This window comes from Martes martes (genome assembly GCF_963455335.1).
Source record: "Martes martes genome assembly, chromosome: 11".
Lineage (NCBI taxonomy): Eukaryota > Metazoa > Chordata > Mammalia > Carnivora > Mustelidae > Martes > Martes martes.
Genome location: NC_137899.1, coordinates 23,284,707 through 23,309,568, shown reverse-complemented (window position 1 = coordinate 23,309,568; position 24,862 = coordinate 23,284,707). Strand labels below are relative to the sequence as shown.

At 43.1% G+C, this 24,862-nt stretch overlaps 1 protein-coding gene across 1 annotated transcript in view; it reads right to left on the bottom strand.

Moving 5' to 3' along the window:
* RELN (reelin) overlaps positions 1 to 15,750 on the bottom strand; it is a gene marked incomplete at its 5' end in the record, with an annotated part of 495,436 nt that extends 479,686 nt beyond the window's left edge. The window contains one exon of the mRNA XM_080818970.1: positions 15,525 to 15,750. Within this exon, the coding sequence (XP_080675096.1) occupies positions 15,525 to 15,750 (226 nt within the window). The remainder of the gene's footprint in view (positions 1 to 15,524) is intronic.
* Between the last annotated feature and the right edge of the window lie 9,112 nt (positions 15,751 to 24,862).

Sequence of the window (24,862 nt, the reverse complement as noted above, 5' to 3'; positions counted from 1 at the left end):
TCACAAAGTCTTTATAAATAATCTTCTGGATTGCCTTATTTATTTTAGAATTACCACTTTCATAAGACAGTATCATAAGACAGTTTCACCGTAACTAAGATTAGACAGGGTTCCCAAGTGCTATTTTTGCTCACTGATTCATTGAACCAAAATGTTTAAAGTGCCTGCTATGTGCCAGGCACTATTCTAGGCACCGGCAATAAAGCAGCAAACAAAGCGGACAAAAACCCCTTGGTGGAGCTTAAAGGCATTATAGTGATGGTACGCAGCAAGCAAGCAAGGTAAAGAATAAAATGTTAGATGACAATAGCAGCAATGAAGAGAAACAAAGCAGTTCGGGAGAGATGGAGTACAGGGGAGAGGAGAGGGGGGCCACAGTGGTACCGAGCGTGGTCGGGAAGGCCTTACTGAGAAGCTGACAATTTGAAGACGGACCTAAATCAGGAAGGGCGGCAGCATGCAGCTCTCTGGGGAACAGCACGCTAGACAAGGGAAGCACATTCAAAGGTCCTGAGATGAGACTGAGTCCATATGTGTTTGAGGAACAAAAAAGAGGCTTTAATGGTCTCAGGGGAAGAGTAAGATAAGTCAGAAACATAACAGAGAAGTCAGGAGTTGTTTCTTTTTTTTTTCTCCCCCCTCAGAGAGACATAGCAAGCAACAAAGGGATGGATAGAATTACGATAAAATTTATCATTCAAATGTAGGCATCTTTGCTAGTAAAGATGCTAAGCTGATGGGTCACTGGGAACACAGAAGCAGACCAGAGCTCTTTAGGCCGCTTGGCGGAATGGACCAGTTGCAGCAGGTATGCAGCAGAGGAATGATGTGCTGGTTTGAGCTGGATCCCTCTGGCTGCCCATCGCAGATCAGAATGAAGGTGAGCAAGCACTGGGGCAGGCAAGCGTTCAGGATCCTGGCATAATCCAGGTGAGAGGCGGTGGCCATGGAAGCTTCTGGGTGGGTCTTAGTGTAAAACCAGCGGGACTCAGGGATAGATCAGCGGCAGCAGGCAGAGGAAGAAGGTTTGGGGACTGAATAACTCTACGTCCTCAGCTGGCAACAGTGAAGTTGAGGAGACTCAGGGAGGAGCTCCCTTGCGAGTGGCAGGAGGAAGGGTATGTTAAGTCTGAGATGTCAACATCCACATGGAGATGCTGAACCACACAGAGATGCTGAATGGGGAGCAAGACACAGCGGCTCCGGAGCCGTGGGAGTCACCAGCACGGAGATGGCCCTCAAAGTGTCCGGATGGAGGACGTCTTTAGGGAGATGCAGCAGATGAAAAAGAGAAAAGGAAGAAAGGACAGAGCTGAGCACCCCAGTACTTCGGAGTCAGGGAGGAAAGGAAGACATGACAAAGGATGAGAAGGGGCAGCCAGGGAGGGAAGGAGAAACTGGGAGACGGTGAAATCCCACAGGCCAAACGATTAGTGCGTCAAGGAGAAGCGGGTGATGAACCAGGACAAGTGGCGCTTTGGTCCTGCCACGCTGAGGAACGACAGAGGCACTCTGACATCCTCCTAGCGAACACAGGAGTGGTCTGTCTACGCTGACACATGAAAAGAGAGGCATATTCTCATTAATTTGTCTCAGATATTCCTTGCAGGTCACTGGGGATGTCTCCGGGGGGTCTGAACTGAAGAGGAGCACACACACCCCAGAGAAGCTGGGCTTCTTGTATAATTATAGGTGGTCTGCACCCACCCCGCGCAGCTTTCAGAAGAGAATTTGCCATGTTCACCAAGATACAAAAGCATGAGAAATCATTATTGTGCTGGATCTGCCCCCTCCCCCCTCCGAGAATCACTAAACTCTTCCCATCTGATGAAGGATGCTACGGCACCCCAGAGAACACTGCTTCTCCACTTGGCCTGTGTTATAAACATCACATTTACTATCCCAGAGGTCATTCTACATCTTAATTCTTAAACATACATGCCGAGTACTATGGCAGTTATCTGCTCTTTTGCCTGACCCACTCCCACTTCCTCTTCTTTGCAAAGACATCCCTCCCACTCAACAACCATCCAAGTGCGACGGCCAGACCCCAGGTAAGCCCATGAGACTTGTGGTCCCAGGAATCAGAGTTCAGGGACACAAGAAAAGAGAGAAGTTGAAGAGGATTCATCCTGTGCAGCCAAAAAAGCCTCAAAATCAGAAAGAAAAAAAAAAAGGCCAGAAATAATCAGAAAAACCAGAAATCATGGTCCTTACCACCTCAATTCCTTTGGCAACTGACCACTCCCTCTTCCTGGATATACTATCATCATTTCTAGTATTTGGGTTTTCCTTCCATTCTGCAAGTTAACCCACCTTCTTCTTCTTCTTTTTTATAGATTTTATTCATTTAACAGAGAGAGAGTGAGAGAGAGCATGAACGGGGGGAGGAGCAAGCAGAGAGGGAGAAGCAGGCTCCCTGCTAAGCAAGGAGCCCATTGGACTCGTGGGTTTCAATCCCAGGACCCCAGGACCATGACCTGAGCTGAAAGCAGACACTTAACTGACTGAGCCATCCAGGCGGCCCATTAACCCACCTTCTATTAATAAATTTCTTTAGCCCATGTTACCCGGAGCTGGTTTCCATGACTGGAAACCAGAGTATCCTGGTACACCCACCACTCTCCAAACTCTGGTAGCTAATAAAGCTCGTCAATTTGCAAGTCAGGTCCATTTTCCAACAGAAGTACAAATGGAGGTGTAGGGACAATTTTTATATTGGCAAAATAAAAGCTTAAGAAATTCTTTTACTTGGTAATATTTGAATAACCATTCTTAAATTTTGATTGTAAATGTTTCTTTCACTGACAAACATTTCTAAGAAGAAACATTCTTTTTACTCATTGGAAACATTTATTGGTCTTGAATCAAAGTAGTAGCTTTTTTGTTTTTTTGTTTTTGATGGCTGTTTCACCAGGATGGCAACCAAGCATTTATCTTACACAAGATGCCGTCTTCTTTTCCTCTTGTGCAGGGCCTCCACTGTTTTCATGCTTGGGAACAACTGGTAGTGTAGGGACAGGACAAACTTGTTTAAACAAGGAAAAATCATTCAGCAATTCAGGTCAGGCCAGTGGGTATTATTTTAATAATTGTGAAGAGTTTGATCTCCAGAGCATTTACATTTTACTTCAATGAATACAGATAGGTATCCCTTGGGTACTCATTAGTGATGCCAATTTTGGATTTTCATTGGTTGTAGTTTTCTATAGGTTTAAAATATTTCACAATGTATTTGGAATTGAAGTGTCTGCCTCAGTTCCTGTTCAAAGGCTGACATAAGCCATTTGTGTTTGAGAGAAATATTCTAAAAGCCTGAATGCCCGAATCGGGACAGATCACCAGGGAAAGCAGTCTTAAGGGCCTCCTACCCCACACCCGAGGCTCACAGACTTGCCCAGCAGACCTACAACTTGACACAACTCCCCACGGAAGGCTAACAGGAGAAATGATCTGGTTTGGCCCACCTGAGAAAAGGAAACATCTAGATATAGACCTTCTCTATATTTTGGGGGCAATATCTTTATAAAACTCGCTGTCCTTTCGTTAAAGTCCAATGAGGCCAAGTTTTCTCTCTTAGGAAAAGCATGGGCCTCCCTTCAGGCCCTCTGAGAACCTCGGTGGGTTCCAAACAGGAAGCTTTCCTGTGAATCTGTCCTCCATTCCCTGGTTTAGTTTCCACCAGGAGTCAGTGGACCTCAGTTTAGATCTGCAGGTTAACTTTGAGATAAACTATGATGGTGACAAAGCAGGAAATATTTGCTTTACGAATCTAAGTACTAGGCAAGGGCAGCCCCTGCTTCTGGGCACTTGTCGCTGATGCCCTTGCAATCCCTCATGTGTCACCCTCGCCTGGCTGCCACAAGCCTAAGGCTGCCCTCTGCCCTCTGTGGCAGGAGGTGAATGATTTGAGGGCAAGGGCAGAAGAGGATGCTTGGCAGTTGCTCTTTTTTTCTTTTTCGAATGAGCTCAACAGAAAGTGGTTTTTAAAGATCAGATCCATGTATGAAAAAGAACCCTACAAAGCCAAGCGCTGAACAAACATGTCATTGGTGTCGATATCCCCGTGGAAGCTGAGCAGGTTAGACAGTGCAGAGAGCTCTGGACTCAGAATGGGCCACATCCTTCAATTTCAGAGGCTATACCCGCAGTCTGAGAACACGTAAAGGAACTTCTTGAAGGAAGAAATATATTACAAGTAAAGAAACTTCAGTGAAAAATTTCTGAATTCTCTCTCTGCCTCGGTTTAACATTCTGCCCTTGTATTTCTCTTCTATTCTGGTTCTACTTAAATTCTATTAATGAACAAACATCTATTAGAGAACAAACTTGCTGTTTACTTAAGAATCTTCATAGAGGGGCGCCTGGGTGGCTCAGTCACTAAGCGTCTGCCTTCTGCTCAGGTCATGATCCCAGGGTCCTGGGATGGAGCCCCGTATCGGGCTCCCTGCTCCGCGGAAATCTTGCTTCTCCCTCTCCCCAGCCCCCCCAACTTGTGTTCCTTCTCTCTCTGCGTCTCTGTCAAATAAATAAATCTTTTAAAAAAATTCATAGAAATTACGTTCATCAAAAGGTTATATAAATAAATATGAACAGAATCTGCGAATCACTCTTTTATAGTTTTAGTTGTCATACTTCGAAGGCATGTTAACTCTTTCAGGTCAACAGTGTACTAAATGATATCTGGAAGATAACTGTGTCTTGGACAATGAATATTTAGGACTGAAATTCTGACTTTGGCATGGATATCAACTTTCTGGTTTAAGTCTGCAATCTTTATTTTAAATGACAAAACTGGGTTTTACTGTTCTTTCTCTTCTCTTTCTTAACATGTCTTTTATTATTTCTTATTATTATCCCTTTCCTGAAACACGAGTCATTTCTACAGATAAATGCATACCAGCTGGAAGCATGGATTCCAAAGCAAGACACACTGAACACTCCTATCTAACAGCTCTGAAATCTTGGGCAAAACACTTAACCTCTCCGGGATTCAATTTCTATATCCCTAAAAGGAGGATAATAGTCCCTACCTCATAAAGTTGATGTGAAAATTACACGACTAATACATGCAAAGATTTTTAGATCAGTGCCTAGCACACACTAAGTCCCACTTTAGAGTTTGCTGTTAGTATTGTTGCTATTATTTCCAAGCCCTTGAGTTGCCTTTTTTATTTTTTGATAGTATCAGTGCTTAGAATGGGAATGTGAAGCCACTTTTTCTAAGAGACTAAAGCCCGCTAATCTCTGTATATTGCTCCATCACAAACACTAGACGTATAACTTTTTTTTTTCCCAGTATGAGAATGCAGGAAGTGTTTATGTGAGAAAAGGAAGTAAGAAAGGAACTGGAACTATGATCATAGGATATTTCAACATTCATAACAAAGGTGGCCTACACAAAAAGATGATATGTTCCTAAAGGTAAGACTGGAATGCCTGTTTCCTCTGTCAATACACAGCAAGCAAGAGAAAGGACAATGTTGGATTCAGTCCTAGAGGCTAAGCCAGACAAAACAAGCAAGGTTAAGGTTGGGGCCAGAGCTCACATTCACAACCATGTCACACATCTAGGTATTTTAAATGTCAACAGGATTTATATAAAGTGATGCTGCATTTTGGAGAGAAAAGACCGTCACGAAACAGTCTGGTGAAGAAACTAGCATAAACTGTCAGTTATAAGAAACTTCAGAAACTGAAGGCCAGGGACAGGTTACTTTCTCAAAGCACTACTAAAAAGTTAATATAAAATGCACTATTTTTGCTACCTGCAGAAGTAGCACACCTTGAGGGATGTTTTTAAAATGTATTACCAAGGGACACATGGGTGGCTCAGTCAGTTAAATGTCTGCCTTTGGCTTAGGTCATGACCCCAAGGGTCCTGGGATCAAGTCCCACATTGGGCTCCCTGCTCAGCAGGGAGTCTGCTTCTCCCTCTGTCTGTCACTCCCCCTGCTTGTGCTCTGTCTGTCTTTCTCTGACAAATAAATAAAATCTTAAAAAATAAAATAAAATAAAATGTATTATCAAAACTGTCTTAGAAAACATCCTAGTTCCACCAAAGTGGCCAAAAGCAATGCTATGGGAGAACCAGAGCAATTCAGAACTTGATACAAGAATTGTGACAGACCTAAAAGAGAATGTAAACTGGGTCATCTGGGCATTTAGAATAATTAGGACTATATTCACGTGCACATAATAGGAAACTGACTAATTTTTCCTAAGATACAAGAAATCCAGAAGAGATATTCCAGGGCTGGGATAGCTAGTCAAATGTACAAATAATGACAAAGGCTCCTTCTTGGGGCGTCTGGGTGGCTCAGTTGGTTAAGCATCCAGTTCTTGACTTTGTCTCAGGTCATGATCTCAAGGTTGTGAGACTGAGCCCCGTGTTTGGCTCCACACTGGGTGCTGGGTGTGGAGCCTGCTTAAGATTCTCTCTCTCCCTCTCCCTTCACTTCTTCCCCTACTGCATATGTGTGCGTGCTCTCTCTCTCTAAAAAGTAAAAGATGAAAAATAAAGATCAAGGTTCCTTCTCAATTCCTGGTCCCCACTTACTACATGACCCTCATCCTCAAGGTCACGGGATGGTTATACCACACCATGTCTAGAAGAAATGGGTAAGAGTAGAGCAAAACCCAAGTATCTGTGGAGTCTTTTTGAAAAAAATCATCTTTATCAATTTTGTCAATAACCTCTGTAAAGATCCCATTCATCAGACTGCCACTTCATCTTCCTAAATTGTATTGCCAGGGAGCCTCGGAGGTGAGTATTTTTAATTGGACACACAGTTGTTCTCAACAGAATCAGTAAGAAAGGGAGTGTCAGTAAAGACTAGGTAGACAACAAGCAATGTGTGTGACATAATGGGGCATTCTGAAGTCCTGCAACAGGACAGTCTTCCTCTACTACTGTCTAGGGAAGAAGAGGTCAACCAGCCCAGATGTGAGTTGGCTGGAGAAGCTTTCCTAGATGCTGGAATCTGCCATTGTTATCCTCTAACTCCAAGCTCCCAAACAACCTCTAATAGTCACTTGCCTACCCATAAAAACTCTGCTCCAGTAGACAGACAGAAGGAAGTGGACATCCAAAGCCTTTATACTGACGAGTGCATTTTTTATTGTAAATGAACTGACTTTCCACTTCACCACCAAACCACTTGTGGATCTGAGTTTCCTCAATTAGTCCTTGGGGACCTGGAACTCTGGGTTCATTATTAAAACCAATCTCTCTCAGTTGAGTTTAGCTAAAATAGTTTTGTATTTTAAAATCATTTCACAGGGGCTGAAAACATACATATTATAGGATTTGACAAAATATATTAAACTGATGTCAATATTTACTTATCTTGGCATTTTTCCCAGAATACACTTAAATACACAAAATTTGGTCATTATTAGGACCATTAAATTAAGAAAAATACTCAATTTAGAAATAGGGAGGTTTGAGTTAGGAATGGGCTGTTAGTAAAAGTTTTGGTTGGACTAGAACCATACTAAAACTCTTAATTCTAGGCAAGTCATATATGTATTTTGGCTGGGAAGCCCTATCTGATCATACGTACTGAATGAGGAGTTGTTCTTTTTTTTTTTTTTAATTTTTATGACTCTCCTCAATAACTAAAATTGAAATTTCTCTTGAAATATGTCACATATTGACAAGGCACAAAATGGGCATGCATGGGATAAATGGCTCCTAGCTGTACATACAGTGCTTCAACTCTCCTTACCTAATGCTGGGTGACTGTACCAGATGATAAGAGCTACTACTGAAAAAGTATCTATTGTGTACAGGTACCTCATAAGCATGACCTCAGTGGGTGACCACAACCCTGAAATATGAATATTATTATTTTTACATTAGAATCAGAAAATTGAAACTTAGAGAGAAGACATAAGTTGCTGAAGGCACACAACTAATAAGTGGCAGAGAAAGGATATATATAGGCGGTTCTCTCTGCTGCCAAAGCTTGAACTCTTGGCACATGGCTGTGCCTCCTGGGACGGTCCTTTGCAGTGTAGTAACTCTGAACTCTCTGCCAAGGCATCTTTGAAGTTCTGAGCTGGAACAGACAATGCCACAAAACAACAAAATAGATCTTGCTCAAGGAAGACTATGGTACTCCCCCCAGAGCAACACATCCCCAATCTAGTGTTTGCTTTAGACCAAGGCCCCTCCTCCCCCTTTTTGACCTGTTAAGGGCCAGCAACCAGAAGAGATGGCAGTTCTATTTCATACTTGGGCAACTGCAGTTATGAACCTTGGTCCAGACCAGCAAGAAAATGAGAAGATTTGAGGTGACTGAGGTGATGAGAGAGAAAGTCCTTCATCAGTTTACTAGATGAGATTCCTTGCACTCAAGCATTCAGAAATCTCCAGGTTGAGCTGTCTCTCAGATTCAGGCTAATTTAGTACACGGTTTTCTAATTTCTGTAACTCCCTGCAAATATGTACTTCTATGCTTCTGTGCACAACCTTCAGAATCTGTAGTCTGACCAAAATAAGGGACAGCGGGAAAGTGGCAGACTCAGAAGTAGCCACAGGCTTGAACATTCTTCCGAGAGATTTTACAGTGTAGGAGGAAGGGTCTGCTTTTCTTTGAGGAGTGATTAACCCATATTTCCTTAAAAGGGCAAGTGTATGTCACAGAAACACAGCACTAAGTATTTAAGAGATTGATACAAAAGCCTACCCGTTCACTGGTTGCAAATATCCAAGGAGTATGATAATTGCTATAAATCTGATGTTTTTCATGTTATAGTCAACGGAGAGAAAAATAGAGATGGTGACAGAAGATCTGAAGAGAAGAAGGAAAAGGAGAAAGAACAGGAAGAACAAGAGAAGAGAGCAGTAAAGCAGGAAAAGGGAAGAAAGAGGAGAGGGAAAGCAAGGACCTGTGACACGGTGGAAGGGAGAAGATGAAGAAAGACAATGAGAAAATTTAGGAGGAGGAAGAAAGGACCAAGGGAGAGAGCATGTGAGATACAGTTGGAAGAACAGACAGAGCAGGAAAGGCAAAGAAAGTCAATTCTGAGGTGAGTGTAGCACAAACTGGTCAACTATGGTCCTCCCCTCCTGTCACTTGGTACGTGGGCATCCATGTACATCAATGGCAATCACTCATGACTTCTTCGCTAGTGGCAAAGTCTTCTTTAATCAATAAAATTTAATTTATTGTTTTCCAAATAAAGTTTTCTCTACGGAAAGGTAATTTAGTATCAAAGGGTAAGTTGGGTTTCAGTGTCTACTTTGGAACATCAGAGTTCCTATGACTATTTCTTTGTGGCATCCAAAAGCTACCTAATTACCTTCATTTTGTTTTTGGAATGAGTAGAGCTGCCTTAAGCCACACATCGACATCTGTATATGTTCATACTGATCCTTCCACACATTCCTACATCTGGTGTTACATTAGTTCCTACATGGGATTGAATAAAGAAGGAAAAAATATGTATAATTTTAGCAAAGCACATCTTAGAAATAATTGGTTAACCCATAGGCACAGCATTCAATCCTTTAGAGGCTCTCTTGCCTCCAATGAGATGGGCATGGCGGATACCCGGGCAAAAATTACTCTCTGAGCTATACAACTGAAACAAAAGTAAGATCACCTCATGGGGAATTACCTGACAGCCAAGACTCATTTTTTTAAAAAAATACACCACTCCTGTGTCTGGACAGTCATTATGAAAGCTTCATATCTGAGAACTCAATTCCAATTCCTGAAAATGTGTTTTTTAATACTGTTTTGCTTAAGCTCAATAAGATTGAAATTATACAGTTTGGTTATTTAATAAATCACTCTAAAATCAGTGGGGTGGATTAATCATCCAAATGTTTCTTGAAACCAAAGTATTTAAATAAATGAATTTCTCTTTTTATCTGTGTTATGTCGTTACTCAGACGAAGCCTAAATCATTTCTCTTTGTTCATAGTGAACCTGCCATTCTAACAGAATGCCTTCTACCTTCCTTCTCTTCCTGACAGAGTGTAAGGCCACCCACTTCTGCTATTCATATATTACATAAAGAACTTAAAAAAATGTTTAAGAACTTGATATTTTGCATGAGAATATTTACAGTTTTTTAAATGCCAATGTTCAAAAAGTGCTGGTTACTCAATTTATTTAGGCTTTCAAACGTAAAGATTGTATGAAATACTAAGGGTTGAATACATCAGCAACCATCTGTTAACATTAAAGACATAGTAAGTGCCATCTGAAATAATCAAAAGAACAATTATGGCTTAATATGCAACACATTCTAAATAATTGATAATGTAAGGTTCCCAGGTCATTCTATACATTTGATCAATTCCAGAGAGGGAAAATATAAAAGATGGCTTTCAGATCTATTCGTTTGAATGAACTAATTTATGAAAAAATTTCTTTTTCTTTTTTAAAGACCTGAGATCATGAGTCAGATGCTCTACTGACTGAGCCACCAAGGCACCCCTAATTTATGAAAAAATTTCAAAGTCAATAGTGTGGACTTTAAAATCTTGTTACAATATCTATCACCTACTTTTTAAAGGTGAAAAGAAAAAAAATGGGAATACGTTCTGTCAAAAACATATGATTACAATTATGCAACATTATTTTATTCTTTAATATTTTTAATGAGAATAAAAATAACAGTTTAAAATATAGAGTCATAAAAATTAGAGAGAATCATATAAAGCAAGATTTATATGATCTAAGCAACAATCTGAACCAAAATATGTTTGAAATAAATTGTAGAGAGATGAAATATACAACAAGTAGAGCAAAATGCTTTAAAACAGTCGATTTTCACAGCCACACACAAGTAGGACACCACTGAAGTTCACTTATAAATTACATTTGAGAAATGATCCTTAGAGTTTAAATGCGCTGATTCTGGAATCTGAGACAGGTAAAGGACAAATAACCACACACCTGATCAAACAATACAGTTACCTTAGCAACATGAGATTACTTTAATTCAAATGATAATACCATTCCTTTGAAAAGAATTTTATTTAAAGTGTATTACCAAAAATTATGTCTGACATATTTCATTCCTATATTTGAAAGGTCATTACCTCGCACTGCCTTTGAACAGCGATTTTTAAATAGCAACTGGTTGATTCCAGAACACATATATTTATACTAGTAATATTGGCAATGGTTACGACAAACTGCTCTTTCTCCAATTATATCTTCTAGATTTAGGTAAATGCTCAGTTTTAACAGCACAAGCTGATTTCCCCAGTCACCCCATAAAATGATTAAATAAATAATGGAATGGAAACATAGCATGCAAGAACTACCAACAGTGTTACCGCATTTATGAAACACATTAAAGCATTATACCGTATCACTTATTCAGTTCTGCTTAAGACAGAATTTTTTACCCCATCAATATTTTAGAACATTTTTTCACTATAAGAGAACACTTCCTCCACCTTAACACCCCCTTAATAACAGGGATTCTAGTCTATTTCTGGATTCAGATAAATTGTCTTATCCGAGCTTAGGCACTTTCCACAGACTCCTTTACCTACGCTTGGCTTTCACAGATGCTTTTTCTAATGTCTCACCTCTCCTCTCTGATGGTGGCTGAGTAAAGCCAGTCTTGTGAGCACGTAGGTTATTACATGATTTCAAGGGTTTCTAAAAGTCTTTCTACCCCAAAATGTATTATCTGCCTGCTCAGTGATGCTTAAAATTCTCCTAAACAAACAAAAAAAAGGGGGGGGGCACAACTTTCTACCATTATAATTAAGACTGTGGGAGAACTTAATGTTGATGAGTCACCTTCTCTACAAATCAGTTGAGGGAGGAGGCTGCAAACAAAAAAAGCATAGGTAGATACCTGAGGGTAAAGAGGAGGAAGAGGGATTATTGTGGGAGAGGAAAGGTGCAGACATCAACTCGACCTTTGTATGTTTCACAATACTGCCCTGGTCCCTAGCAGAAGGAGCAGGGAATTGCCAGGCGTGGCTGGGAAAGAGAAATGGCCACCTGGCTAGACCAGCTAGGTTTCCATTTTCTATCTTCTTGTTATTTGCAATCTTCTACAAAAAAATTCAGGGTTGGTCTTGGAAATCACGTTGTGGAAACTGACCGTATTTTGGGACTTGTGCAAAAACAGTAAATTCTTAAGATAAAAAAAGGTTCTGATCCCAAGACCTTTCTAATTCAACATGATGTATATAAGACGTCCTTTTGCTGAGTTTCTGCAATGTGGTAAACTCATGCAAGGACACCATAGTTCACTGTGACTAATGATACCATCTCAAGAAAGTCATAGACGACAGAATTTAAAAGATGGAAGAAGATGGGGCACTCCGTCAGTTAAGCATCCAACCCTTGATTTTGGCTCAAGTCATGGTCTCGGGGTTTTGAGATTGAGCCCTGCCTCAGGCTCCCTTCCCTCTCCCTTCCCCCCAGCTCTCTCCCTCACTAATTAATGAAGAATGAATAAAAGAAAAAAGTGATATAAGAAGATGAAAACATAGGTACCAAGTGACACCCTTTAAGATGAAAACTAGAAGTAACCACATACTGTTTATAGAGTTGCCAAAACTGCAAATACATAGATCTACTAAATGCTGGAAATATATGACAACTCTGTTAGACATGCAAGCTTCAAATGCTCTAGTATTAGGTTTTTGTCTTTGAAAAGGTTTTCTTTTTCTTTAAGATTTTATTGATTTATTTGAGAGGACAGAGAGAGAGAGTGTTTGAGCAAGCAGAGGCAGAGAGAGGAGCAAAGGGAGAGAGAGAAGGAGACTCCCCACTGAGCAGGGAGCCTGACTGTGGGGCTGGATCCCAGGACCCCGGGATCATGACCTGAGCCGAAGACAGACATTTAACCGATGGAGCCACCCAGGCGCCCCAAAAGATTTTCAATAAAATCTTTAAATAAAGATGACACATACAGAGACCTGTAATTTTGAACCAATTTTATACTAGACTGACATTTGCCTCTCCATTTCACACTCTGAGCTCTGTCACACAGCACAAATCTCAAGGGGCAGCTGACACAGTCTGATCTACAGTCATGTTCCATGTTAGGGACATACCACTTCTATCTCAATGCATTCTCTCAGGTAAAGAAGGTGATAACCGTCAGCTGTACCCAAACACCATTCCTCCAAAGGATGAGTTCAACATGAATCACAGATAAGACTGATTTGTTCTGATATAATTGTTACCTTTAAAGATTGAGAAGGTTAGAAATAAAATCTCAAGCTAATATTTTACAGATTTCTGAGCTTTAAAAAATTTTGGCTGAATAACCTCCTATTTTGGTCTCATATAAAATGAGCCAACCAGAAATGTGTATTAGGTTAAGTTTTTCTATTACCAGTTCAATTCCTAAAGATGCTACACAATTAATTTTAATGTTAATTTTTAGAGATCCAAAAGAAAAAGAGACACAGGTAATGATCACTTCGTTTTCAAACAATTCTTCAACCTGTAGAACATTTTACAGGGAAAACCTCTCAATGAAGGCCTGTTTCAAGCAGGCAATTTCAAAGTCTAAGTATTTGATAAAACAGATAATGGGAATTTAAAATATGACATGAACAGTTCTCAAAGTTTATAACAATTTGACCTTCTTGAAGTTACATAATAAAAGTTCTCTACCTTTTCTGATGGCAGAAAAGAGGAAGAAATTGAGCCTTCCCACACAATGTTCAACTTGAAGTATTACACTTTTTTCTTACTCTCTATCACTCATTCTTTTTCAGACTTAGGGACGTGATTATGGTCGGTCTTTGGCTGACTTGTATTTGCTAGCTTTGTAGCAAAAGCAAAGTCTAGGTCACATTTTAGTATTTTTAAGTTTTCTTCTGTGCTAGCACCTTACAAAGGATGTGGAAAACAGAAGAAAAAAAAAAAAACAATAACAGGGCTTTGTATTATCACATGGTCTTCCATCACAACCTGAAAATCATACCTTTTAGCCCAGTTCAGGCTCACTTACCTACCACTCTCACTTAGAACTAATGACAGACAAGCACCTTTGCTAAGGGTCATACCAAGTGACAAGCTCAATCAATCAGTCTTAGGGTTAGGTCTGGGTTACCATCAAACTGGCTGGTCTTGCCACTTAAGGATTCCCGGGACCTTAAAAAACACCAGAACGTTCTTGGGAAGTGAGGCTCAGAAACACTTTATTAAAGAAGGGACTAGTTACAGACAATTAATTTTTCAAAGTCTAAAATTCCACCAAATTAGACTCCTGCTTTACAGACAAGGCTGCCACCATACCACAAGAAAGTTGTAAAAGCACTCTTGTAAACCTCCGGAAAGCATTTATTTATGTAAAACATTTTAGTGTAGACACAAAGGTGCTTTTCAGAAAACAGAAAACTTAAGGACTCTTATCGTTTTTACACGCATGTTTATCTGAAATGTCAGCTGCTCCGTGGATTATCTCCTGCTATGTCAATAATTGTTAGCCTACAAGACATCGAAACCATGAGATTACTGGGCAATAGTTTCTATTTGGTTGGGTGTAAGTATTTTTGCCTTGAAATTCTAATCAAATAGTGCCTGCCCCACCTTAGAATCACCATGGAAGTGTAATATTCAGAAGTGCCAGAGGAAATAACCGAAAATAGTATCTTTTTATCTCCCCACATACTCGATTTACTAGCTTAAAACAACTAAAATACATGCATGCACCATATAAAATTCTATTTCTCGGAGCTATATTTTACTTCCTCAGCAACGTTTAATTTCGATGAAGGACTCCGTAACGATCTTTTTTTTTTTTTTTTTTTAAGATGCCTTTAAATTATAAGGGGCTTCCAGCCCTTACCTTGAAATTAAAGCTGTGCAGATAAAAGACAAAGTCATCAATAAATAACACAGAGATCACTTTAAAAACAAGCAGCACGTTAGAAGTAAGAGGAATTTGTTAAAAACCCATCGATTACGGACATTTTAAGGGACACTTTATAAAGCACAGAGAGCGCTGGAAGCAGCCGCTCCATTTCAGGAGGGTCGTTGGATGAAATGGGGGACCCTGGCTGGCGAGCAGCGGGAACTTTGCAGCGGGCAGGCGACGGCGCGGGGCAGCCGGGGACCGGGGCGCGCCAATCTGTCACCAGCCTGTCCGCAGAGCCCGGCGCCAGCCCCAACGCCACCCGGCTACCCTTCAGGGGGAACCAGGCAGGACAAAGGTCTGGAATCCGAGCGCCGGGGTTAGGGAAACAAGACGCGCGGACCCACTAAACGTGTCAGCGGCAGGGACGAGGAGTGAGGAGGGAAAGATGCCAACCCCCAATTCTCAGGCGTTTTCCCCCAAGAACGGGCTTATTACGAGGAGATGCGTGAGGGCAGTGTGTGCTGTGTGGCGAATAAATCCCAACTCGCGACTGGATCCTCACTAACTTTGTTCCCTGTCCCTCCACAGAGCGCAAGGTTGAGGGAAGGGCTCTCCTGGCTCCCGTTTAAATGGCCCCTTGGAAGAAGGAAAGGGATAAAAAGCTGCGCTCGCGGGCGCACCGGGCCGGGCGGCGAGCGCGGAGCCGCTGTGGTACCTACCATGGTATTCTTGTCCCGGTACGTAGTAGGTGGGGTTGCCCGCAATGTGCAGGGAAATGAGCACCTCGCCCTGCTCCCCATCCCCTTCCAGCTCCCCGTGGTGGGTGCACAGGAAAAAGAAGGGCGAGAAGCGGGGGTAATAGCCCACCGCCGCGCGCGCCCTCAGCGTCGCCCCCAGCAACAGCGCCAGGAGGAAAGTCCGCGGGGCCCAGCAACTGCGCTCCATGCCGCCGCCGCCGCCGCGCGCCCCGAGCGCCGCTCGCTCATTCAGTTTGGGAGGCGCCGGGACGGAGGAGCCACGCGGAGGGAAGGCGAGGAGGCGGCGGACGCGAGCAGAGCGGGCTCGGGCGCGGAACCTCGCGGGGAAGTTCCGCGGGAGACCGCGGCTCGCAAAGTTTCTTTGGGCCGCGGGAGAGCGGGACCCGGGCTGCGGGCTCCGAGAGCGCGTCGTCCGCCGCCTCCGAGCGCCGCCGCCGCCGCGCTGCCTCTGCGCGACGCCCCTCGGCCAGGCCTGGGAAAGCGCCCGCCCCCCTCCACACCTTCTTAAAGCCCCGGGCGCCGAGTCTCCCCCCGCGCCGCCGCCACACGTGTCCCGGCCGCTCCCCCGCCCCCACGCGCCGCCCCGCGCGCGCCCGCCCGGCCCCCGCCCTCTCGGGCTCGCTCGTCCGCACCTCGGGAGGCGCGGGGCATACGCCTCCCGGGGCCCCGGCGCCGCAGCGCGCTTCCCTCCCGGAAGGGCCGCCGAGGGGCGCGAGCCGGAGGAGGGGGTGGGTCTGGGGGTGCTGTTGGGGGCCACGGGGGCCGCCAATCTACAGCAAGGGACGGAGAAACCTCGGAGAGAGAGAACCTCCCGCCAGCTGTCTGGAGGAGCACAAGAAGACTGTCCCCTTTGGCCCTCAGATTTCCCTCTTTTTCCTGAGAGGAGGCGCGGGGGATGGAGAGGGCTGGTGGGGCCGGCGCTGGCGGCGGCTTCTTTGTCTGCGCCGCCTGCGCCCCGCGCCCCTCGGGGCTCGCCCGCCTCGGAGCTCGGGCGGCCTGCACTTGTTCTGGGGATCCGCCCGAGGCCCCGAACCGCGAGGGGCCCCTTGCGCTCCCTTCCCATCCAGGCCTCGCGTCCCTCCCGCTGCCCCCCGCCCGGTTCCTCGCCGCAGCGACAGAGCCTCATCTGTAGCCGGATTTTAAATGAGATTAAGCGAAAGTGGAATTGGCAGTCTCGAGTGGTGCCTGGAAATGGTGATTTGTGCTGCTCGGGTGTGGGGAATTGTGTGGCAGGAAGGCTGGCGGAGCTGAGCCCCGACAGGCGCTCTTCGCTGGACTGTTCGGTTATTCATTGCTGCTGGGCTCTTCAGGCGGAGAAGGTTGTAATTTTTAAAATCCGTGTTTATTTCCTTTAAATGTCAGCTACGACCAATGTCCCTGAAATGGGGGAAGGGGAAAACGTTCTGGGGAGATGCTGGCAGGGGTGATTGAAGCGGGTGGTAATGAGCTGCTGCACAGGAGACTGCGGGGAAGTGAAATAAAAAGCACGTTTTTTAACCGAGGACGGCTGGCAGGAGCCCTGCGGCATCCGGAGATGGGGGAGCTGGGTTGCCAGGTTTTAATGCTTCTCCCCACCCACCCTTGGCTTACCACCAAGCCCAGATAAACCCGCACCTACAGAAATGAGTAGATTATAAAACTGAAAAGAATGGTGTCTTTGCCTATTTGGGGGCTGGGGGGTGCGAAGGACAGGGGCCAAGGGGAGACATCTGTAGTCATTTAGGTTGCAAAAGGAAGAGATTGTTTTTTCCTCCTCTTACCCAGACCGAGCTCACACAGGCAGAAAGGGCCCCACTTCTAGCTGCCTCCTGGTTTTCCTTCCTTTGTACCCCCCGAGGGCCCAACTGCTATATATATTTGATTTAATAATAATCGTTACTCTGAAGCTCTGTGCTGGGTGCAGGCTACATGGGCCCGTAGGTAAATTACCACATATAATACTCACACCACCCCCAGAGGCCAAAATTATCCCCATTTCACAAGGGAATGAACAGTCAGAAATGTTAATTTGCCCAGTATCAGTAACAAAGGCTGGATGCAAGATAGCCAGGTTGCTGGCTCTAGAGGCTCTCACCCAGAACTGCCCTTAGCTAGAAGGAGAACCACCACCACCACCTGTCCACAGCAGGCAGTGTCTCCCCAAACAGAATTACAAGAAACTCACCCCACAGCTGGCATGACTGTTATCGTGTCTTCCTGTCCAGTTAGGTGAATATAACCTAACACAAAACAAATCACTTCTAGAAAGAATCCAAAACTATTGCACATTTTTAGCTAACACTTTACTCTGTGCTGAAGTGCTGCCCTAAATACTTAATAGATTCAGCTCTTCTAATCCTCATAACAACTTTATGGGGAAAGTACTATTAATATCCTCATTGTTCATATTATGAAAATGAAGCACAGAGAGGTCAAGTAACTTGTCCAAGGTCACACAGCTGATAAGTGAGAGAGCTGTGACTTGAACAGTCTGATTCCAGAGTCCCAACACTTAACCACTGCAAACCACTTCTAAGGAATGCATGCTGACATTGTTAGAGGGATGGAGAAATAACTCTTCTTTACTCATATCCGACTACCTCATTAAATCCTTACATTACCCTGTGAAGTAGATATAGTTATCCTCACTTTTTAGAAGAGAAAGTTGAGATTCATAGAAGTTAAGTGATTTGTCAAGGGCACTCAATAAGAAGAGGGGTCTGGGATCAAATCTGGCCATGCTTGTTTCCAAGGTCGCTGCTTAAAATAAATTGTCTTTAGGGGTACCTGGGTGGCTCAGTCAGTTGAGTGTCTGACTCTTGGTTTCAGCTCAGGTCATGATCTGACGGGTTGTGAGATGGAGACCTGAGTGGGGCTCTGAGCTCAGCGAGGAATCTGCTTGCGATTATCTCTTTCTGCCCCTTACCCCACTCACATGCATGCTTGCTCTCTCAAATAAATAAATAAAATCTTTTTTAAAAATTGTCTTTAGTAAAAGCACTGATAATTGGTCCAGGACATAATTGGCACTTAATTCCCAGAACGTTGTCAGTTCCCAGAGGTCCCCTCTTTCTGTTCTATAAGAAGTACTCTTTTGTGAGTCTCTTACCATGGGTTTCTTAGCATTCAATTTATGTAACCAAGTTTATTTTCCAATCTTCCCCCTTTTTTGTGCTTTCTTAACTTTTTACAACATTACCTTGCTATGTGCATTTTGGTGACTTTTATACTCAACTACTCAGGCTCAAATCTCTGACTTCAGCCCCATGGTTGTTCATTAACAGGCACAGAGACTGTTTAAATAATGTCTCGAGTGGTGCTGAGTTGCTTAAGAAAGGGGTAGATGCTGGTACACCCCACTTAGCAGTCCCTTGGACAAGCACCAGTACTTGTCCTCTTATAGTAACAGAAGTCCAAGTTCACACATCTCTGATACTTTCATGGTTAAACCCAGTTCAACTAGCTATTATTAATACATTTTAATAATCTTAAAAATAAATCAGGAAAATACATGAGGTCTATATAGAATCACCTTGAACATAGGAATTAGTATCTTCCTAGTAGAGCAGTTTAAGTCCCACAATAGGAAGCAAAGTAGGTTACAATTCAAAATTTCCAATTTCCCAGCTCCTGTGCTAAGCCTTAGATCTTATTTCTACTTAGTAAATCATAATAAATATCTTCAAGAATATTTGGTCCAGAAAATCTACAAGCTTTCAAACTAAATAGAAAAATAGAGAAATGTTTTTTAAGGAAAACTGGCTTTCATAAAAAAAAATCTGTAAAAAATAAAAAGTGGTGTCAGGGGTGAAAAATGAGTAAATCTGTGGGAAAAGGAGCTTAAAATGTGGCAAGATTCTTTTTTAATTACAACTGCTAGAAGTGGTAATTAGCCTACTAAAAAAATTACACTAACACATTCTTAGACTATAAATCCTTTCTTACTGATAAGTAGAAATCATTGCCCAGTATTGAATGTGAGGAATCATAACACAATGGGAAATATATATATAGTAAATGTATATGCATATAAAATCAGATCTACAACTTTCAAATCATTGGGAGACGACGAATCCAGATAAAATACAAAACAGACGTTGAATTTTATTTAAAAGTTGCAAGAGTTCACTCACTGTCTACCTTTTACTGATCTTTTGAGCCCAAGTAGCGAATGTTTTGGTATGTGTGAGAAAGGAAATCTCTACTCTTATTAGTATGGAAAAGTTAAGCAGAATGTATATTAAATTTTATATAGGTATATATATAGGTTTATATCTATCTATCTATAATAGAGAGAGAAAGATACTGATATATGTTGATGTCTATGGAGAAACAAAACAAACTGGAATCAGTCAATTCTTTAAGCTTTAAAATAGTAATAAAGAGCCAAATAAGAGGAAACCCTTCCTTATGGAGAAGTAAACTTCTCAAACCTATTACTTGGAAGACATGGTACAATCTGAAGAAGTTGAGACTCTCCAGCAAAAGAAGGGTTAGCTAAGTCTTTAGGGAATGAAACTCTACTGGGAAAGGACAGCCTCTGATTCGCATGTCCTACCAGAACATGTTACTGCCTGCACATCAAATTTAAATATGAAGATGAGATAAATCATGGATCAATAAAAGGTCATTATATCATAAAATTTCTTAAAACGATCCCAATACCTCAACACTAAAAATCCCTTTTTAAAAAGCTTCTCCACTTCCAGGGATTTGTACATTCTGTTTCCTCTCTCTGAAACGTCCTTCCCAGTCCTCGTGCCCTAAGTGCACACCCTCAGCCTTCCCTCCTCCACCTTCCTCCTCACTTGGATGCTGTCAACTCATCCTCCACATCTCCACTGACATGTTTGTGCCTGAGAAGACCTCTCCTGACCCCGCCCTCCCCCCATCCTAAATCAGGTTCTCTAGAGCTGCAGTGTCTGTTAGAGGAGGTCCTAACCTTCATGTGTCTATTCAAATTAAAATAAAACAAAACTCAAAATTAAGTTTTTCAGGTACACTAGGCACATTTCAAGGATTTAATAACTACACGTGGCTAGTATTTACTATATGGGACACAGCAGACTTAGACTAAGCTGGTTAATTTATGTGTCAACTTGACTGGACCAAGGGATGCCTGGTAAAACATTATTTCAGCCAGGGCGCTACTGGAAGAGATCAGCACTTCAATCAGTGAACTGAGCAAAGCATATGGCCCTTCCTAATACTGGTGGGCATCACCCAATACACTGAGGGCCCTAATAGGAAAAAATTTTTAAAAGTAGAGGAATGGAATAAGTATTTCATAGGAATTACTCACTCTCCCTTCCTGCTTGAGCTGATGCATCTATCTTCTCCTGCCTTTAATCATCTGTGCCCCTGGTTCTCAAGTTTTGGGACTCAGATCAGGACATACACTATTGGCCTTTAGACTTAGACTGAATTATACCATGGACTTTCCTAGTTCTCTGTCTTGCAGATGGCAGATTGTGGGACTTCTCTGCTTTTATAACCACATGTGCCAATTCCTATAGAAATCTCCTCTTATATATGTCTAGGTAGGTAGGTACGTAGATGGACAGATAGATAGATAGATAGATATAGAGGTGTCCTAATGGGTCTATTTCCATCATCACAGAGAATTCTACTGTTTAGCACTGCCCTCCACTGAAAGGATGAATGAATGCTCCATCACTAACACGTTTGTTCAATCATTCAGTCACTACAGATGAAGCACCTTCTGTGTAACAAAATGCTAGCTAGCTGCCGTAGACAGGGAGTGAATACGCCAATACAGTTCCTGCCCTCACGGAGCTGACAGTCTAGTATTGAGGACGGAAGAGTAAACAATTACGAAAAACAACATAATTCCCGACACTGGTCAATGCTATGAAGAAATAAAACAGGATGATGTGGCGGAGAGTCTTGAGGTCAGGCAGGTTCCTTTGGATTGAAGAGGCAGGGAAAACTGCCCTGAAGAGTGAAATTGGAGCTGAAACTTCTTGAGTATGGGAGGGCCCACCATGTGAACGTGTAGGAGGAAAACAGTCCAACAAGACCATGCAACTAGCATGAAGTCCCTAAACCAGGACTATGCTGGGGATGTTCAAGGCTCAGGAGGGGCAGCACGACAAGGGAAGAGTGATATGGGATGAGGCCAGAGAAGCAGGTAGGGGCCAGATCCCACCAACTGGATGGGGAAGATTTAGGCCAAGGAGTGACATGATCCAAAGGAATAATGAATTAATTTTTAAATGCCAAAAACTTCTTGAGAAAAAAAAATATGCTTCTAAGTTTTCCCCGAGGTTTAAATAAATGTCCCACATAATATTTTAATGTAATTGTCTCTTAGCACACTTTCTGTTACAGTATAGCCAAGAACATTCTTCACGCATTCTTTTATTCAGCAAATATTAATTGAACAGCTATTACATGCAAAGCACTGTGTTCGATCCTGGGAAAACTGGTGAACAAGACAGATATAACCTTGCTCCGTAAAGCTTACATTTCGGTAGAGAGAGATAGGTATCAACATCGATTACTACAATCAGTGAGGGACTTAGAAAAGTGATGCATGCTTTAATGGGGAATAAAGGGAAATAGAACAGAAGATACTTCCCTGAGCAAGAGATTGAAGTTATGATTTATGAGCCGTTAGTTTGGTAAAAAGGAGAAAAAAGACGTATTTTTGGTCAAAGCATCTACGTGTCAAGAAGAAGCCGATGGGGAAAGCAAAGTGGCGGATTCCAGGCCTGAAAGAAGGTCGGTGCTGATGGAGGAAAGAGCATCACGGAAGACTGGCCCTGGTGAGCTGTGAGCACAGCAGTGGACGGACGGGGCAGGGCATTGTCAGCCCCAGCAAGGACGGTGGTCTTCTTGCTGAAAGCAGTGGGGAGACACAGAAGGGACTGTAAGCAGGGACATACCCCGAGGTCATGGTCACACATTTGGGGGGTCATCTTGGTCATCTTGGGTCATCTTAGAGGGCATGAAGGCAGAGGCAGGGAGAGGACTCAGATATGGTACAAGTAGCTCAGGCGAGAGATGATGGTCTGGGAAGAGGAGGAGGGAGGAGGGTGGAACTGAGAATATTTAAAAGACCCACAGCCCCGCATGATAGACTGAATCACTGGACACAGGGCTAAGGCAAGAGAGAAGACACTGCCCAGTTTTCAGGCTTTTTCCAGCTTAGTGACTGTTGTTGTTAGATAAACTATTTTCTAAATACTTTTTATTAAGCAAACCTTTTTAAAAAAGATTTTATTCACTTATTTGACAGAGAGATAGAGAGCACAGCAGGGTGGAGCGGCAGGCAGAGGGAAAGGGAGAAGTAGGCTCCCCACTGAGCAGGGAGCCCTACGCGGGACTCAATCCCAGGACCCTGAGATCATGACCTGAACCGAAGGCAGACGCTCAATGACTAAGCCACCCAGGCGCCCCTTAAGCAGACCTTTTAATGAAGTACCAATATGCACAAAAAAGTGAGCAAACCATGAGTGTAGAACTTGATGCATCTTCACCAACGGAAGACCCCATGTGAGCAGCATTCAGAAATCACGAGGTAGAAGAGCCGGTGACCCACTGGAGCCATCACTCTTCCCCCAGACATGGAGGGATTTTAAGCAGGGCCATGATGTGTCTTCAAGATGGCTAATTCGGCCTGCTTTCAACGTTATGTAAGCAGGGTTGTGCAGTAGGTATGATTTTATACCTGGCACCTCTGACTCAACATCATGTTTGTAAGAAACATCCATGTTTTTGTCTATAGCAACAGTTTGCTCATTCTTATTACTTTATAGTATAGGGCGGGGATCAAATTTATCTATCTACTGTCAATGGAAATTTTTACCATTTTCAGTTTGGGGCAACTATGAATACGTGGCTAAAAACTACTCTTCTGTGGGGTGCCTGGGTGGCTCAGTGGGTTAAAGCCTCTGCTTTGGACTCGGGTCATGGTCCCAGGGTCCTGGGATCAAGCCCTATGTTGGGCTCTCTGCTCAGCGGGGAGCCTGCTTCCTCCTCTCTCACTCTCTGCTCTATGCCTACTTGTGATCCCTGTCTGTCAAATAAATAAATAAATAATTTTAAAAAACTACTCTTGTGCATGTATTTTGATGAACATAGGCATATGCTTCAGTGAGGAGAGGGAGCCCTGGATCATGGTGGAATCGCTCTTTTTTTTTTTTTTTTTAGATTTTATTTATTTATTTGAGAGAGAGAGAGAGAGAATGAGAGGGGAGAGGTCAGAGGGAGAAGAAGACTCTCCACTGAGCAGGCAGCCTGACATGGGGCTTGTTCCCGGGACTCCAGGATCATGACCTGAGCCGAAGGCAGTTGCTTAGCCAACTGAGCCACCCAGGGGCCCCTGATGGCAGAACCTCCCCTAATGTGCTGCCAAACTCGTGTGATATAAAGACAAATCTATAGATGGAAAAAATGAAGTGAAAGCAAGAGTCAAGAGACAAGCGAGTATGTGCCCCACTCACCCTGGACTCTGACATCTCCCATTTCGACAAATCTCGAACTTCCATCTTGATGGCTACATAGAGTGTGGGAATAGGAATAAATCTTCAGGTCTGCCAAAGGTGGGAAGAACGATAAGATACTCCTACTCAAAGTGGGGCTTGCAGATGGGTCTGTAAATTATCTGTCGCCAGTCCACGTTGAGATACATATAGAAATGAAGTGTTCAGAAATGTTTAGAGTAATTTTATAGTGCAGTGACATCCAAGCTGCATTCCATTTTTCTAGTAACTAATTTTGATTGTATTTTATAAAAATATCTGGGACGCCTTGGTGGCTCAGCTGGTTAAGCCGCTGCCTTCGGCTCAGGTCATGATCCCAGGATCCTGGGATGAGTCCCACATCGGGCTCCTTGCTCAGTGGAGAACCCACTTTTTTCTCTCCCTCTGCCTCTGCCTGCCACTCTGCCAGCTTGTGCTCACTCTCTGTCTCTCTGTCAAATAAATAAATGAAATCTTAAAAAAATATATCTGTTGGTGACCTACCACAGATGTTTCTAAAGCACTGTGATAGGAAACCCATGCATAAAGCTATGACTGATCCTCAAATAGCTAGACCCTCAACAAAGAGGTGAACTAGAAAAATTTTCTCATTTGTCTCAATGTGGCATGGAGTAAAGATGACAGGGGATGGTCTCACCGAAATTTGAAACCACAGTCTGGCTCTCAAGAGTATGTGGCCCAAATTCATACTTCTGTTTTATTTGAAAACCCTCAAGCCAAGAATTAATTTTAGAGAGTCCTGGGTTAAAAGCGCTCCCAGGCACCTAGAAGAAACAAATTCAAATGGTCTCTTAGAAGGAAGAAAACCTCCTT